The 13,889-nt window shown below is 41.7% G+C and overlaps 1 protein-coding gene across 1 annotated transcript in view; it reads right to left on the bottom strand.

Annotated features, from left to right (window-relative positions):
- TANGO6 (transport and golgi organization 6 homolog) overlaps positions 1-13,889 on the bottom strand; it is a 177,672-nt gene that overhangs the window by 26,989 nt on the left and 136,794 nt on the right. Inside the window, exons 16-17 of the mRNA XM_061138812.1 lie at positions 10,946-11,097; positions 3,088-3,201 (exon numbers count right to left, since the gene is read on the bottom strand). Of these exons, the coding sequence (XP_060994795.1) occupies positions 3,088-3,201; positions 10,946-11,097 (266 nt within the window). The remainder of the gene's footprint in view (positions 1-3,087; positions 3,202-10,945; positions 11,098-13,889) is intronic.

Below are 13,889 nucleotides of genomic sequence, written 5' to 3'. Positions count from 1 at the left end.
TTTTTTTTTTCTTTTTTCTGACCACAACATGCAGGATCTTAGTTTCCTGACCAGGGATCAAACCCATGCGGCTCGAACCCATGCCCCCTGAAGTGGAAGTGCAGTGTCTTAACTACTGGACTGCCAGGGAAGGCCCTCACAGTTCTTCTAAGTCAACTTTCAGTAAACTATGCAGAGGACTGTGGTATTAGTTACCTACATAAATCTAGAATTATGGTCAACCCCACATCATTCATTCTTTTTCTTAAGATACTCAACCTTTTCCCCGGTGTATATATAGTTGATTCTTGTTATTCGTAATATTAATAGTTATGTTCTATAAAATTGTGTGAACACTGAATTAACAGATCCTGAATTAATGGATACTGAACTATTGCTCCTAAGGGAAATATACAGTCAGGATTCTGAGAGCCTCTGGTCACACCAAATCACTCATTCAAAAATCTTTAAAAGGGTTTTCCTGGTGGCTCAGTGGTAAAGAAGCCAACTGCCAATGCAGGAGATGAGGGTATGATCCCTGAGGGAAGATCCCCTGAAGAAGGAAATGGCAACACACTCCAGTATTCTTGCCTGGAAAATTCCATGGACAGAGGAGCCCGGTGGGCTTCAGTCCATGGCGTCACAAAAGAACTGAACACGACTTAGCAATTGAGCATGCATGCACCCCTAATGCACTGCATGCCTCCCAGATACAACTGGTAGGCTGTTGCTCAGCCATTACTGTTCCAATCATTCATTACTGTCTTTGGAATGAATGAATGTCCTAATAATATGGATGTGCTAAACATTTACAATTCTCAGAATAAACAAGTCACCTTGCAAAGACTTAACTTGGGGATAGTTGGAGAGTTAGGCACAATTTTCCCATGCTGTCTCCTGTCTCATAACTTCCATGATAAGGAGGGCTGTTCTTAACTCTGAGGCCAACAGAAAGCACAGGTATAAACATATCTCTTCTCCTTGGCATTCCTTGTAAATTCAATTTTCAGCAAAGGTAAGGCAGAATTAGCTTATAAAGGGGGTTCCCTTCTGGCTGCAGGTTATACTTGAGAATGAGTAAATAAACAGATATGATTACAAGGCCAAAACAAGGCTAAGCAGAGAAAGTGTTTCATTAAGAAAGAGAAGGCTATATTTCCCTCCAAAGTGGCTATTCTAGCTACGTACAAATGGGAAAAAGGTAAAAGCTACCCCATCGGTGGGGGTGGTAATGTCTTCCCTCTCTGATTCCAGTCTATCTCCTGATCTTCTGGACCTCCACTTCTTACTGGACTCTGCTTTCTTTTCAAGCTGCCGGGAGCACAGTTTGTAGGCCAGCACATCCAGGAGAAACAGAGAATTCACTGAAACCTAGGATTATCGTTTGGCACTCTGCAGCTTGAGAGACAGTGATTAAGAGGAAACAAAACAAAACAAAACTTCACCAACAAAGTGGCATTTTCATTTCAGCTGTTCCTGGGGGCAAAACAGAGCAGTGAAGAAAACCTTAGATTGAAAGCTCTGCGGTTATCTCCGCTTTTCATTAAAGTGTCCCTGATGATAATCACACCTACGATTACAAGACTTAACACACCTGGTCTCAAGGGCGCACCAGGAAGAGAAATTGTACACTCATCTCATCTCATTTCATTTTCTTTATTCACTGAGTAAGCATAATTTATAAATTTCAGTGAGTACAGACTGGAGACAGTTTGGAGAACAGAAGTTTTTCATTCACATGGCTTTTTGAAAGTGACACAAACCTTCCATGGCTACAAATTATTTCCGTACTGGTGAGACAAGCAGTGTTGCTTTCAGTGGCTACATACAGATGTGAAAAAATCTGGACAGCGTTTCTATTTCTTCTTGCACTTTACTAACCAGACATTTGCTATGCTACACACATACACACACACTTTCTCTCTCTCCCTCACTGAGTAAGGATGTGTGCACTTACAGAGTTTTTAAGATTTAGTTTAATAGTGTTGTGACTCAACTTTTAAAATAAATTTTTATTTTGACATAATTTTAGATTTACAGAAAAGCTGCAAAGACAATACAGAGGATTCCTGTATACTCCTTACCCAGTTTCCTCTGTTGTTAACAACTTACATAACAATGCTATATTTGTCAAGAGTTTCGTAGATTTTGACAGTGGGTAAAAAAAACACTTTAAATTTCATTTTGTACAGCAGATTCTCAACAAGAACAGTGAGTACCCTAAAACCATTATCTGCAATGTCAAGTTATGATCTCTCCGTCCCCCACTCCAATCAAGGTCCTAGATAAAATAACTGGGGGATAACTAATGCTTGTACAAAAATGGTGTCAGGAACTCGATTTGGCAAAATTCTAGCATGAACAAAGCCAAACTGTCTGACAAAACACTTTCCTAATGGCTTCACTGATACTTGGTTAAATACTGATGTGTCGGCCGTAGACAAGCATTGTGGATGCCAAGAAGTGAATTATTAATGCAAACTCTATAAAGTCAACTGGGAATGTGTTTCCAATAAAATCAAGCAGAAAATTAATTTAGAGGTCATTCATTCTCAGCACACATGTGAACAGATATACTTTCTTCCTAGACTGGCCACACACTGGGGAGAAATCCAGCCAAACCCACTTGGAGGAATAAAAGTTTAATTTATGCAATGACTAAAATCTCATGGATTGCACTCACAGCTAGAAAGGAGACATTTGAAATGAAGCCCTTTAGTGATTCCATATGAACAATGAAATGAGTCAGGAAGACAAATCACTCAAGTTCACACTATAAAAAGCAGGCTTGGTGCGGTCCATAGCTCACCCTGGAACCTGTCCCTCTGAAGGGAATGCTGGGGCCCAGGACCTCAACCTATAAACTTGTGTCCTGGTTTTTCTGGAGGTTAGGATGCAGTTTGCCTAATGTGATACAGAGAAAATGAGACTCTTACTGAAGATGCAAACAACAGAATTTTCCTGCTATAAAAGTCCCTGCTGACTTGATTCATCTGTATGAATTCACCCAGGAAAAAGGTTCCAGGCCTGTCCTGGTGAAAGGAAGACTGATGAACAGATAAAGAACAAAGAGGGAGGGGATTTGCAAATGGTAAGAGACTGACTTACCTCAGTGGCCTTCTGGCTGAGTCCCCGAAGCAGCAGCACAATCACGTGGATGGCAGCTCTCCGCACCTGGACTTCATGGTCTGTTTTTGCCACAGCAATCAGACAAGCTGTTACCTAAGAGGGTGAGGGAAGAAGATGTCAATAAAAATCAGAGTTGCATAATTACCTAAAGCCTTTCAACTGTGTTCCACTTTCTACACATTCATTGCAAAAATCTGGCTTAGCCAGGGGTAGACTGCTTCCTCATTCTCCATGAAAAGGGAGAGATGTAGTGGTGGAGACCTTGATTTAGTCTGGCTTTTCTGGAAAGGGGCAAAATCTGGTTTGGAATTCAGGAGGGAGGTTTGGGAGTGGGAAGGAAATATACGTGCATATAATAAAGGCATGGTCAGAGGTAAATTTCTCCTCCAAAGTGGGAGGAACTGTTACCTGGCCCACTTTGGGGACATCAAGTTGAAGAAAGAAAAACTGATCTGAAACACAGTGGTGTATAGGGATGTGAGGACCTTGAAGATTGACCCAAGCAGGCTTTCGAGTTCAAGGCTTGGCATGAGGATCAATGTGCCAACTGATGAAATTTTCAGTCCAGGGATAGAGAAATACATAAATATTCAAACTGATATTCTAGCGTGTCCAGATACCCCATCCTACAAGTCCAGTGTATGGCCCATGGGAGTCACAACGGGTCAGTTTCTGAGACTCCCTGCCTGAGCATCTTCACTTGCGGAATGGGTCTTTTAGTGTTCATTTACTTTAAAAGACAGTTCTATAACAGAAAAGACTTGGGAATTATTTGCAAAACATGGTGTAAGATATATAGTAATAATTATACATCATAAAATGAAAAATTTTTATACCTTGTACCAGCCATCCTGCTCCCACCCTGCTCCTGGTAGGCACAACAAAAATATTCTAAAACCTCTGTAAAAAGATACCACTAGAAACAGCAGTAATGATCCTTTATGAGGTATTTGTGCAAGATCGAGAAGGAAAAAACAAACATTTTGGAGTGTAACCAATGACAGCAAAAATCTGAAGGTAAGTCTAAATTATTCATTTGGTTTCTTACATACTTTGCTATGTGATTTACTGTGTGAGTGTGTATCTTGGCCAACTGGTAGGATTGCTAACCATGATAAGAAAATAGCCAGATTGTGTGCTTGGGAACATGTATAAATACATACTACATTTAAAGAATGGTTTTTTAAAAAGGTTTAAAAAAAGCATGTAGGCACAAATGAGGAAATAGCTTGTGCAGAAATTTTAACTATGCAGGTTGTATTTTTCACAGCTTTCAAACAGTTGGGCATAGTTCAAAGTGTCTAATTAATCAGCGATGGCAAAGGGATTAGAAGAAGTAGCTTGTTCTTAAATATAATTGCATCTGTGATGTACTGGCATTTAATCAAGTTGTACATCTATTAGACAAGCCTGACGCTTACAAGTGAAGGGAAATCCCAGAAAAACTCAACTCTTTGGGGACTGTTTCTCAATAAGACTCAGCAAGCTGCTTTTGCTTTTCACCTGGGACCCCAACCCAATGCCATCAGTGGCTTCCATGCCTCTGGCATTAACGGTAGAAGCAATTCAGTCCTCGGAGGAGTCCCTTGGGTGACCTCCAAAAAGGCAACAGTATAATAGGTACCTCCACTTGCAGGCTTAGTATTTACGAGGTAAGAGCTGAAATCAGAGAACAAGTTGGAGCTAGGTCTGAGGCCTTCCTGACACATAAAAGTTTAGCTTATTCAGTCTGATAACTGAAGTATGAAAGCCAGCCCAGGCCCATGTAATACACAGACTCTCCAAAGCCTTTTGCCTGCTTCCTTCAAGGTTTGGTTCTGGCCCACGTTTCTACATTTGGTGGACAAAAGCCTCCTGGCCTGGAACCCGCCTGGTCCAACGCTTCTGCCTCAAGGTTCAGTGTAGAATCAGCTCTGACTGTCAGGCATTTATTTCACAGTCAGGACAGGCAAAAGCATCTTGACTGGAAAAGGGCTTCTGCTGTAAGGCCAGTCCTTGAATCCCTGTGCCACCTTAAAGATGTTACTGGGAGAAGCCAGTTATTCCACACCTTGCTGAGATCAGCCGTAATGGCCTTGTGCTCTTGGTGACTTATGACCAGACTGTACCAAGGCCATCTGCAATCAGCCACTCAGGACAGTCAGGCAGAGGTCTGTGACCAGAAGTGTTTCTGGACCTTCCTCGACACCTTCATCACAGTACCAAATCCCATGACATGTATACAATGTTCGGTTGTGCAAAATGTTTTTTCAAGGCATCAGAATTTTAATACGGTCTTGCACATACCATCAAAACATACAAACAGCTTCTTCCGTTCAGGTCAAGCTCCCATAACCAACTCAGAATGCTGTCCTTCAGCAGGCCAGTGTGGCAGACTCCTCGTCAAACACTACAAGCAGGGAAGACGCCTGGCCGCTCTCTTCCATCTGGCCAGTCTGAACAAGTCACTCTCATGGCTGGTCGCTCTCACCTCCAGCCCCAAGGACATACTCAACACTGCCTTCCACCCCCCTAAAAGCTTTGGAGAACAGATAGATGATGTAAGGTCTTTATTAATTTATGAATTGGGATAGTATTTCTCTTCTAAGTCTTCCCAAAGGGCAGAAACCCATTCCATGGTATCTTCATGTCACCTGCCCTAAGGGCCAATGCACCTATTCTAATAAACCAAACTATGGAAGGGTTTTTTTTTTTTTTAATTGGATAAACTATGTAAATCATCTCCACTTCTGAAAGTCAAGCAGAGAGAAAAATGACAATCGCTTTGGAAATGTTAAAGGTCAGTTTAACCAATTTGACACCTGATAGGAGCCAACAGAAATATGGAAAAATATCACTCCCCAAACAGCTGGCACACACCAGGCATAATCAGAACTATATAAATAAAGATAAAACAAATGGCAAGAGGGCCAAAAATCAACTTTGGAAAATTTCAGAAGAGAGGTGGCAGGGTTCAGGTATCAAGAAAGCATGACTTCAACTTTCCAACAGCACCTTCCTCCCCTTTCCCCAAACTTCCTCTGTTAAAAGCCAGCCAGTCTGCTAACTTGTTCAATACTAAATCATTTGTCTTTCTGTCAACTAAGAAACTTTAAGGTGGGACAAAGCGAGAGTAGCACTGACATAAACATACTATCGTATGTAAAATAGCTAACAGGAAGCTACTGTATAGTACAGGGATCTCAGCTTGGTGCTCTGTGATGACCAAGAGGGATGGACGGGATGGAGGTCAATGTGGGAGGGAGGCTCAAGAGGGAGGAGACACATGTGTACATGTAGCTGATTCACGTTCTACGGCAGAAGCCAACACTGTAAAGCAATTATTCTCTAATTAAAAATAAATACAAATAATCTTGCAATTGAAAAAAAAAGAAAAGAAACTTTAACAGCCAGGCAGGATGCCTCTAATTCCCACGTGTTCTGCTTGCTCACTTAATCTGATGAGAAACAGAACCGTGGTGGCTCTGTTCGCTTCCTTGAGGTTTCCTAGGACATCTACATGAGCCCTCATCTCAGTGTTTAAGCTGTTATTGAGGAAACAGCACTGATGGTGACAAATCTGGTCATCAAATCAAATCATTCAGTGGAATCAGAGGTGACAGCTCTGCATCAGCCTTCAAAGCCCGAGTCTGTGGAATTTTGGGCACCACCTTACAAGGGGCTTGCTCCTGTACTTGTCACCTGGGGCATATCTTATTTGCTGTTCTGAGGATGGGCCTCTCACTGCAGTTCCCTTAAATCATATTTACTTTTCATGGAGAATGATAAAGATGAAACAGACTATCAAGATTTGGTTTCAAGCAACACAGTTTTTGACAAGAACAAGGAGAAATTGGGGAAAAATAATAATGGTTTCCAGACAGGTTAAATCTTGACATCAACAGAGAGGAAAAACCTGAATTCCCAGTAGAGGCTGTGAAAGGGCTGGTCCTTTCAAATCCTTTTATGTTCCTTCCCTACTTGTAAGCAGTGTCACGCATAAACAGTACCCAATTCTGGACTACCCAACGGGGTGGACAGCTTTGCTCAGAAGCCCGAGAGCCATAGCTATGACCCCTGGATTGGATCACGTTAGAAGGCTATGAAGGCTAGTTTGTTCAATTTTATATCAAAACAGATTACACTTCCCCTTTCCTCTGCCTGCCTAACGCTTGATCAATGTAACCTCCTTGCTGCCCCGACAGACCTACCTGAGGGTCCCAGCTCTGTGTTCCCTCAGGACCTTGGGCTTGTCACAGGATATCACTCTATTCCACTGTCTATTTATTCCTGTGTGCCACAGTCTACTGAGATTTCTTTGGGGGAAGAGATTGGGTCCTTTGTGTCCTTCCACATACCTGACACACGACAAACACCCATGAAGAAGAATTCCTTCAGTTTGCAGCCATAGACACATTTCCCCAGAGTTAAAAGTTCTTTCTCCACTAGTACATGCTGGGGTCAAGCATTTCTGAGACTACAAAAGACTTCAAGAGCTTTCATGAGACAGGGAAAAAACTTTTGTAGAAGACACAATAAACTTTTAAAATAAATTAGATAGGACTTCCCTGGTGGTCCAGTGGATAAAAGTCTGTCTGCCAATGAAGGGGAGGCTGGCTCAATCCCTGGCTGGGAAGATCCGATATGCTGCAAGGCGACTGAAGCCTGTGTGCTACAGCCACACTCTAAGAGCCTGTGGCTGCAAGAAGAGAAGTCACTGCAATGAGAACCCTGTGCACGGCAACGGAGAGCAGCCCCTGCTGACCGCAACTAGAGAAAGTCCATATGCAGCAGTGAAGACTCAGCACAGCCAAAAATAAACAAACAATTAAAAAAACAAGTCAGATAATTTCATTCCTCTGCTCTGGTTACCCATCTCACTCACAGTAAAAGTCAAAGCCCAGAAGGCCCTCTCCCCATGTATCTGCCGGGATCTGCTCCTGCTCCTGCTCCTTCACGTGTGCTTAAGTCACTCATCCCTGAAGCTTTCCTTATTCATCCTGGTTCACAGATTCACATATAATAGCAAAGTCCCTCCATCCCCTTGCCTGACTAGATTCATCTCCACTTACTCCATCTGACACAGTACATATTTGTTTGTTCACTTGCTTGTTTGTCACCCAACTGTCCTCTTTAGAATGTCAGCTTCATGAGGACAGAAACTCCGTTCTGTTCAGAGATGGATCCCGAGCACGTGGCTTGGCTCCAGTCTCATAACTGGCACAGAGTAAGTGCTCAGGAAGTATTTATCAAATGAAAAACAAATGAATGAACAACTACAAAAAAAACCAGGCCAAATCTCCCACTTATGTGATGCGAATGGACAAGAGTAACCTAACTACAGGAGGACCCAGTGGCTGAAATACGAAGGCTGTCAGGTGTCCAATCATGTTCAAACTTGCAGTCCACCCAAAGCAGCTGGTTTGGCACTGATGACAGAGCAGGCGTGGGGTACTACATAAGAAGGAGCATCTAAAAAGAGACAGGAATTATGTGGGATGGAAACACCTGGTTTTTCAAATCAGAGGGAATACATTGTCTTCTGAAGTTTCATTGCCAAAAGCAAGTGCTGTTAAAACAAAACTGCATGACCCTTCCTGTCAGGAGCTTTTCTCATATGGCAACTCTCCTTCTTTTTCAAGGGCACAAAGCAATCTTATAAACAAAATGAAAACATTCATTGAGAGACAATACAGAGGAGTCGTTAAGAGCACAGGTTCAGGAACCGAATGCCTGCATTCAAATCCCAGCCTGGCATGACCTTGGCAACGAATTTAATCTCTCTTATTTTATTTACTTAGGCTGTGTCGGGTCTTAGCTGCAGTGCATGGGCTCTTCGTTGTGGCATGCTGGCTCAGCTGCCCCGCAGCACATGGGGTCTTAGTTCTCCAATCAGGGATTGAAACTGCATCCCCTGCATTGAAAGGTGGATTCTTAACCACTGGACCACCAGGGAAGTCCCTAACATACTATATATTTTAACAAGTATATCATTTATTGTCTGTCTCCTCTCACTAGAACATCCCATCCAAGATGATGGGAGTCAATGTCTATTTCGAAGAATGATAGATATCCAGAATGTTATTTAGCATATATGCTGTTTGGCTCTCAATAGCAATTGTTGAATGAATCACTGTATACTGTATCTAGGCATATACATTATCCCTAGATCCTTGTAACAATCCTGCATTATAGATATTTTAATCCCATTTTCTAGGTCAGGAAACCAAACTCAGAATCTAAGTCATCTGACCAAGTGAACACACAGGTAAGTGGGTGGTAAGGTGGGGCCTCATTTATTCCCATCCCCAAGTATGCCTGGAAATTTGGTTCTCTTCCAACAGGTCAGGGGGGTCTCCAGAAAGATGACACGTTTTTTTCTTTGACACTTCTTAAATGTTGCAAAACCTGCTTTGGCACAATCTTTCTAATTAACCAAACCAAGAAATTTCTCTAACACTTTCAACAGGAAATGATATGCCATCAGCATGTTACAGTTTCCTTAAGAGAAGAAAGGAAAGATGAAACTAGGAACTCAAAAAGAAGTATGGTCGCAGTTTCCGGGTTCAGAGAAGATCATGATGTCAAGCATAGTTTGAGTTCATTGGTTTTAGAAAATGTATGGGATATGGTCAAATCTGAACTGATTCACTTGGAGATTTGGATGAAATTTTTATTCAGGTCATATATTGTACTGTTAGTCGTTCAGTCGTGTCCAACTCTTTGCAACTCCATGGACTGTAGCCCACCAGGCTCCTGTGGGCTCCTCTGTTCATGGGATTGTCCAGGCAAGAATGGGAATACTCCATTCCCCATGGAATGGGTTGTCATGCCCTGCTCCAGAGGATCTTCCCGACCCAGCGATCAAACTTGGTTCTCCTGCATTGCAGGCAGATTCTTTACTGTGAGCTACAGGGAAGTACCTATTCAGCTCATGGCTATGTTCAAGAAAATTGGGGGATGTTCCCACAACTCTGAATATACTAAAAACCATTGAATTGTACTCTTTAAGTAGATGGATTATGTACAGTATGTGAACTCTATCTCTGTTATTAGGAATAATAGTATTTGGGTTTGGTTCAGATCATGGTCCAGGAGTTTTTTTTCAGTTCAGGGTTTATGGTTCAGTTTGGGTTGAGTCACATGATCAGATCAAATAAACGGAGTAAAAAATATGGGAGCCATTTCAATACTGGACCCAGAATATTTATAACAGACTGAAATCTTTAGCTGATATAACAAAACAGACCTGCAAAGTCCTTAACTGTTACAAGTTAATAGACTAAACAGTAAGAGAGTGCAAAGTGCCATCTAAAAAAAGTAAAAATCAGATGCCCAATGGTTCATGTGTATTAGTATACTGAAAGATTTTAAGTTGGTAAAAATCATTGTTTTTAAGTTATTAAAAACTTAAATACAAAGGGGCTTCCCTGGTGATCCAGTAATTAAGAATCTGCCTGGCAATGCAGGATATCTTTGACCAGTGAGGGCCAATTAGAATATGTATTTGCCTGAGATGTTTCTGTGAACAAAGATGACACTCATAGGTAGCCCAGAGATCTAGGGCAAAGTTTTTTTTGCCCTTCCTCAAAGTTTTTTCTGTTCTGTTTCCTTGGAATATTTACAGTATATCCCCTTTTATGGCTTAAAGTAGGTTAAGATGACATCCTCTCACTTGCAATTAAAAAATTCTTACTAATACAACTTTCAACATACATATGAGACTATCAAGGCTGAGGGAGGTTAAATGACTTTCTAGATCTAGACAAAGAACACAGGTGTCCTAACTCCCAGGGCCAAGCTACATTATAGGTCCAAGTGAAAACAAGCTATAGAGAAAGGAATCAATCTGCAATACCTCATGAACCACGGAGCCCAGCATAAAGTCCAGTCTCTGGCACAGCTCTCCAAGGTTGGACAGGCTGCTGGCCCTGTGAGCACTATCCGGATCTCTTGCTCCTCTGAGGAAGGTGTGGATTAAAGGTTCTCGGTACTTTGAGACCATGTCCCCTGTAGCAAAAGGGAAGAAATCACAGTCTTGTAAAACAAACTTTCAACTACTTAAAGAAGGAATAATATATCACCATTGAACAGTGTATGGTGTTTTATGCTTTTCAAATTACTTGTATAACCATTAAAAAATCATATCTGGAAGAATAATGCTAGGGAAAACATGCATGATGAATTATTTTGTGAAAAAGCAATTTATATATATATATATATATATATATATGAAAGAAAAATGTATATATCATAAGTACATAGCTTAATACACTTTCAGAAATTTAATACAACTCTCGCAGTTACAGAAATAGCAAGTCTGGTCCTAGGCTAGACCCCGGTCATCAGCCTAGTACTTTTCTTACACTATCACCCTACCTACTCAAGCAAAGTGAGTGAAAGACAATCAAGGCATTTTGGATCCTTGTCAAGGAAAGCTCGATGATTTATTTATTGAGAGACCTACTATGTGCTAAGCACAGTTGCTGATAGTTGGGATACACCTGTGAACAAAAGAAACAAAGAGCTTTGCCCTCTTGGAGTTTCCACTGTAGTAAACTATACAGTAGGTTAGAAGTTAATAAATGCCATGAGGGGCAGCAGGAGAAAAGCAGGGTAAAAATATCAGAAGGAACGAGGATGGTGGCAGATTTGTTTTTATTTTATTATTACTATTTTTTTGCATGCAGGATCTTAGTTCCCCAAGCAAGGATTGAACCTCTGCCTCCTGTGGTGGAAGCACAAAGTCTTAACCACTGGACCACCAGCGAAGTCCCAGACTTCTTTGTTGAGTTGTTTGAGACATTTAATCAAAGGCTAGAAGGTGAGGCTGTCTCCATGTGGATATGGTGGGGAGGAGCACATCAGGAAGAAGGAACAGCCAGTGTAAAAACCCTGTGGAGGAGCATCAAGAAGGCTCAAGATGGGACTTCCCTGGAAATCCTGGCTAAAACTGTGTGCTTCTAATGCAAGGGGACTGGTCAGGAAACTAGATCCTGCATGCTGCAACCAGCCAAATAAATAAATTAAATAATTTTTTTTAAAAAAAGAGAAAGCCCAAAAGGAGGCTAGAGGGGAGATGGTAAGGGCGGGTGGTGGTGCAGATCTTGCAAGGCTTTATAGACCTCTGTAAGGACTTGGGACTTTTTCAGAGTAAAATGAAAGGCCTTTGGAGGATTTTGAGCAAAAAAGTACAAAAAGATCACTCTGGCTGCAGTGCTAAGAACACACCTTAGTGTATGTGAGTGTGTATGTCTTGTGGAAACAGGGTACAAATCAGGAAGCTGCTTGAGAGAGAATGGTAACTTGATGAGAGGAGGTGAGAAAGATTCTGCTTATTTTCTAAAGATTGTACCAACATGACTTTCGGATGACTCCAATGATGACTCCTAGGATTTTTGCCTTTGCGTGGTAGAATGAAGTTACTACCAACCAAGATGGGAAAGGCTCCAAGTAAATCAAGTTTGGGGCAGAAGGAAAAGTCAGAATTCAGTTTTAATATGTTGAGCAAATAGTAGAAGATATACAGAGTGTTCAGAAAAGAGAAGTCTGGGTTGAAGATATACAATTTTTAGTCAAGGGAATGTAGATTATAAACTTAAAACCTTGAAACTAGATATATAATCAAGGGAGTGAGTTTAGGTAGAGAAGGGAAGTAGACCAAGGACCAAATCTGTATGCTTCCTTCAACCCTAAGCCTGGGATGAGTCTGGGAAGGGAAGAACCAGCAAAGGAGACTAAAAAGAAATAACCAGCCACATAGGGGGAAAATTAGCCTGGTATCCTAGAAATTAAGAGAAGAAAGTCTATCAGAGAGGACAGAATTGTCTGCATTAAATGCTGCTAATAAGTAAGGTAAAAGAAGACTAAAACTGACGATGAGATTGAGCAACAATGAGGTCACTGTTGACCTTAACGAGAACAGTTCTGATGGGCTGGTAGGGGTGAGTACATGACAGAAGTGGGTTAAAGATAGAAAAGGAGAAAAAGAATTGGATCATTTAAGGAGTTTTTCTGCAAAGCAGATCAAAGAAACAGGTGATAGCTGGTCAAGGAAGTAGGGTCAAGAAAAGTTTGGGGGGACTCCCCTGGCAGTCCAGTGGTTGAGACTCTGCGCTTCCAGTGCAGTGGGTGTGAGTTCAATCCCTACTCAGGGAACTAAGATCCCACATGTCATGCAGTCAAAACAAAGGAAGAAAAATTTGTGTTTCATTTTTAAAGAGAGAAGAAATAAAATGCTAAAGCACTCTGAATTGACTTTAAAAACAAAACAGAAACAACTTCTTCCTCCATGGACATGCTGAGAACTGAAGATGTTCTGGCTTGATCTTGGGTCTGAGGCCCTGGTTCCAGAGCCCAAGTGCAACACTTCACTTCCAGCCTATTTGTAGCCCAAAGGTTACATGACATCTAAACAGTGACAATGGTTTCTGAAACATATGTTTAAAGTCACCAAAATGGTAATTACACAGAAAAATCAACAACCTGCTCTCTCAGGCCCAGCTCTGTGCTGCCCTGTGCTTAGTCCCTCAGTCGTGTCCGACTCTTTGCGACCTCATGCACTGTAGCCCATCAAGCTCCTCTGTCCGTGGAATTCTCCAGGCAACAATACTGGACTGGATAGCCATTCCCTTCTCCAGGGGATCTTCCCAATCCAGGGATTGAACCCAGGTCTCCCGCATTTCGGGCAGATTCTTTACCATCTGAAGCTCAGGCCCAACTCAAATGTCTCAAATTCTACTTCCTTTGTGAAAACCTTCCTTAATATTCTCTTAGCCTTAATTAGTTCTCCTTTGAAGCCC

This window comes from Dama dama, chromosome 4 (genome assembly GCF_033118175.1).
Source record: "Dama dama isolate Ldn47 chromosome 4, ASM3311817v1, whole genome shotgun sequence".
Classification (NCBI taxonomy): domain Eukaryota; kingdom Metazoa; phylum Chordata; class Mammalia; order Artiodactyla; family Cervidae; genus Dama; species Dama dama.
Note: the sequence above shows the minus strand (reverse complement) of the source record. Positions and strands in the feature narration are given on the sequence as shown.